This window comes from Apis dorsata, unplaced genomic scaffold (genome assembly GCF_000469605.1).
Source record: "Apis dorsata unplaced genomic scaffold, Apis dorsata 1.3 scaffold_28, whole genome shotgun sequence".
Taxonomy (NCBI): Eukaryota; Metazoa; Arthropoda; class Insecta; order Hymenoptera; family Apidae; genus Apis; species Apis dorsata.
Window position 1 is genome coordinate 179,743 of NW_006263330.1, and position 3,128 is coordinate 182,870.

The window sequence follows — 3,128 nt, forward strand, 5'->3', positions numbered from 1 at the left end:
CTCGCTCGAGTGACGTGTCGGCGGCTCGTTATTTTCCTCCTAAAACGTTCCTCGTCGAACTCGATCTTTGTTAATTAAGAGCAACATGGCGACGAATAGACAAATTTTCTATCGAAAGGTATCTCGTAGTTTATCGACCGTCGATGTGAAATTTAAGGCGATATTTTTAAGGGGAGGGGAGGGGTGAAAAACGAGCCGATCGACGGGATCACGCTTTTTTCACGTCCATGAACATTAGCCTAAATATAAAACGGAAAACGTCGTGATTCCGGGAGATCGAATTTTTTTTCCAGCGTGATAAGAAGCCGAGAATCGATCGTCTTGCTCGACAACGTTTCGTTTCCCCTCGAACAGGGAGACGAGACGGGATTCGAGTTTTCTTCTGCGGAACTCTCTTCTTTTTCTATATATACATATATATATATATATATAAACTCCTCTTTTTTATAACAAATATTTCGACAAATTTCGATGATGATCGAATTCTTGGCTAAGAAAAAGAAGAAGAAGAAGAAGAAGAAGAAGAACGCTGCCTGTGAGAGAGGGATACGATATAGAATCCAAAGACTAACGAATACATGTACATAATCAGATGAAGTTAAAATGTAAATCGAATTGTATTTTAAGTTCACTGTATAGGGGGAGGGGGTGATTTCATATCAGAACTCCATATCGTCTATTAAACTCGTATGTATATACTACATAAAGTTTCGATCTGAATAAACTGTTTAACTGTCCGAACTGAATCGAGCTTTGAATCTCCCTTACCCCCCGAGGGCTGGCCAAATCCTCTCTCTCTCTCTCTCTCTTTCCCCTTCTCCATGATATTTCTTCCACGATATCGATTGCTTGAAACAAGTTTCGAAACATTCCACGTCGGGGACGTCAAAGGTTAGAACATGGGGTAGATTAAACCCCATGAAAAGATAAGGAGGGGAGGGAAATGTTGAAAATTAATCATCCGTATTATAAAACGTATAATGTTACGTTAATTTCGACTTTAGAATTGGAGGAGGGACGCGAAACTGATTTGAAGCAACCATTGATCTTCGTAAATCGTAAGGGCGAAAGGGTTGAAAGGATTAACATCCGCGATAAATTTGACGATCGCCAACATCGAGATCCTTCGAATTTCGTACGTAGAGTTTCGAAGGTATGGGATTCCTCTCCATTCCAATGTGAATCCGAAATTTATATTAAAAGCTTGCAACGAGGGGGAATCGAGGGAGAAATTGGAGAATCACGGAGGGAGTCGATAAGATCGAATTTAGCGACTCGCCTGATCCCTTCTTTCGTTTTAAAAAGAAGTAGGGTTGGATGTAGGTAGTCGCGTTTTCGGGGATTACTTTTTCACCTTGAAAGTGTAAAACTCCTTGCTACGTAGCGAGAATGGTATATAACACAGAATGTAGAGAAAAGCTTGAAATTTTGCTCGAACATGCAACTGTCTGGAAAGAGATAAAAAGGAAAAAAAGAAAAAAATGGAAGCAGCCTGTGAACGGAATTTTAATCTCTATGGCGTTATCGCACGGTGCATTTCCACGTAACTTACTTAACGTCCGCGAGAAGAAACGTTCGAGGAACGATCCTTATCGACGAAACTAACGCTATCCGATCGTCTCTCCCGAGGCGAGTCCCCTTTACTCTCTTATCTCTATCTTAGAAAACAACGAGGGGAAAGTTATTTTTAGAAATTTATTCGTGCATTGGGATTTTTTTTTTTTTTTTTTTTTTTTTTTTCTTAAAAAAAAAAGTTACAAGACGAGTGCAAACGATAGGACGCACAGGATTTGTGTTTCGATGAGGGCGAGCAGTCAAGCTTTTTCCTTGGTATCCTCTGCCGCATCTTCCTCCTCCTCCTCGGATTTGTCCGATTCCGGAACCATGAGTCTTTGAAGCTGGTTCCGCAGTGCGGTCGACGCGTTCAGGATACAATTCATCACGGTGAACACGGCCTGATTGTACTTCTTTATCAACTTGTACTTGATCTGATTGAAGCGGGGCAATTCGATCTGCAGAAAACATACGTACGCGTGTGATAATATTTTTAATCGATCGAACGGGGAAGGAAGCACTAAAGGGTGTCCCAAAATTTGAACTTTTGCGCCATTCGTGTAAAGTGTTGCCAACGAAAAAAAAAAAAAGACAGCTGACAGATTATCAAAAATGAGAAAAAAGATTTCTCGAACAAAATCACGAGGCTCGTTTTCATCTTGATGGATCTCGGTTAATCGACGAAATTGTCGCGTTCGAAGAATCCACGAGTGATCGTTGAGAAACAAATGTTTGGTTTTTAGGCATCATTCTTCTTCGAAAATGCGGCTGGTTAGGCAACAACGGTTAATGATAATCCAATTTTTTCCGTCTAAATCGCAAGATTTATGGATGTGGTTTCAACAAAACAATGAAATACAGCTCGAGAAACAATTCAATAGCTGATGTTTCCTGCTGTAATTTTGGCCGGTCAGATCGTGCGATTTAATCGTTGGACATTTTTCTTTGGAATTTTTTAAAGTCTAAGGTTTATGCCATCCAAAGTATCGACGAAATTCAACTACATTTAATTGCAAAATGCCATATGCTATTTACGAATCAATAAAAAAATGTATAATTTTCAAATGTAATGCTTTCTGTGAAAAATTCCTTGAATTTTGGGACAGCCTTTGGTTACGTTAACAGAAATCATAGGTGGAATTACATCCTCTCTTTCCGCTCTGCAGTAATCCTCGAAGTCGTTGGAAGGTGAGATCGTAGCCATTATCCTTCGATACAGGTCCTCGACTTCGGCGCTGCTCCCCCACAGACCCTCGGAACGCGTCCAATAGACGAGGCCAGCCGCGATGCTGCTCTTGAGAAAGAAGAGGAGGATGGTGCAGAATCTTTGCCCGAATGTCCTTCTCTTCTTGGGCTGGCAATCGCACACCTACACGTACGAAACACAGGTTGGACAGAGTTTGCGTACGTGACTCGGAAGAATATCAATATTTGACGATTTTTAAGAACAAACGCTACGTTTATATTTACATTCGGAATCGAGAGACGGATGGATACCTGCAGGATATCGCTGCGAATTCTAAAAATTCGAAGAAGCATATATATATGTATATATATATATATATATATATGTC

The 3,128-nt window shown here is 40.5% G+C and overlaps 1 protein-coding gene across 1 annotated transcript in view; it reads right to left on the reverse strand.

The window, feature by feature from the left end:
* Window positions 1-1,743: 1,743 nt before the first annotated feature.
* Window positions 1,744-3,128, reverse strand: part of LOC102678329 — a 2,600-nt gene continuing 1,215 nt past the window's right edge. The window contains exons 2-3 of the mRNA XM_006608009.2: window positions 2,699-2,923; window positions 1,744-2,012 (exon numbers count right to left, since the gene is read on the reverse strand). Of these exons, the coding sequence (XP_006608072.1) occupies window positions 1,815-2,012; window positions 2,699-2,923 (423 nt within the window). The 3' untranslated portion in view covers window positions 1,744-1,814. The remainder of the gene's footprint in view (window positions 2,013-2,698; window positions 2,924-3,128) is intronic.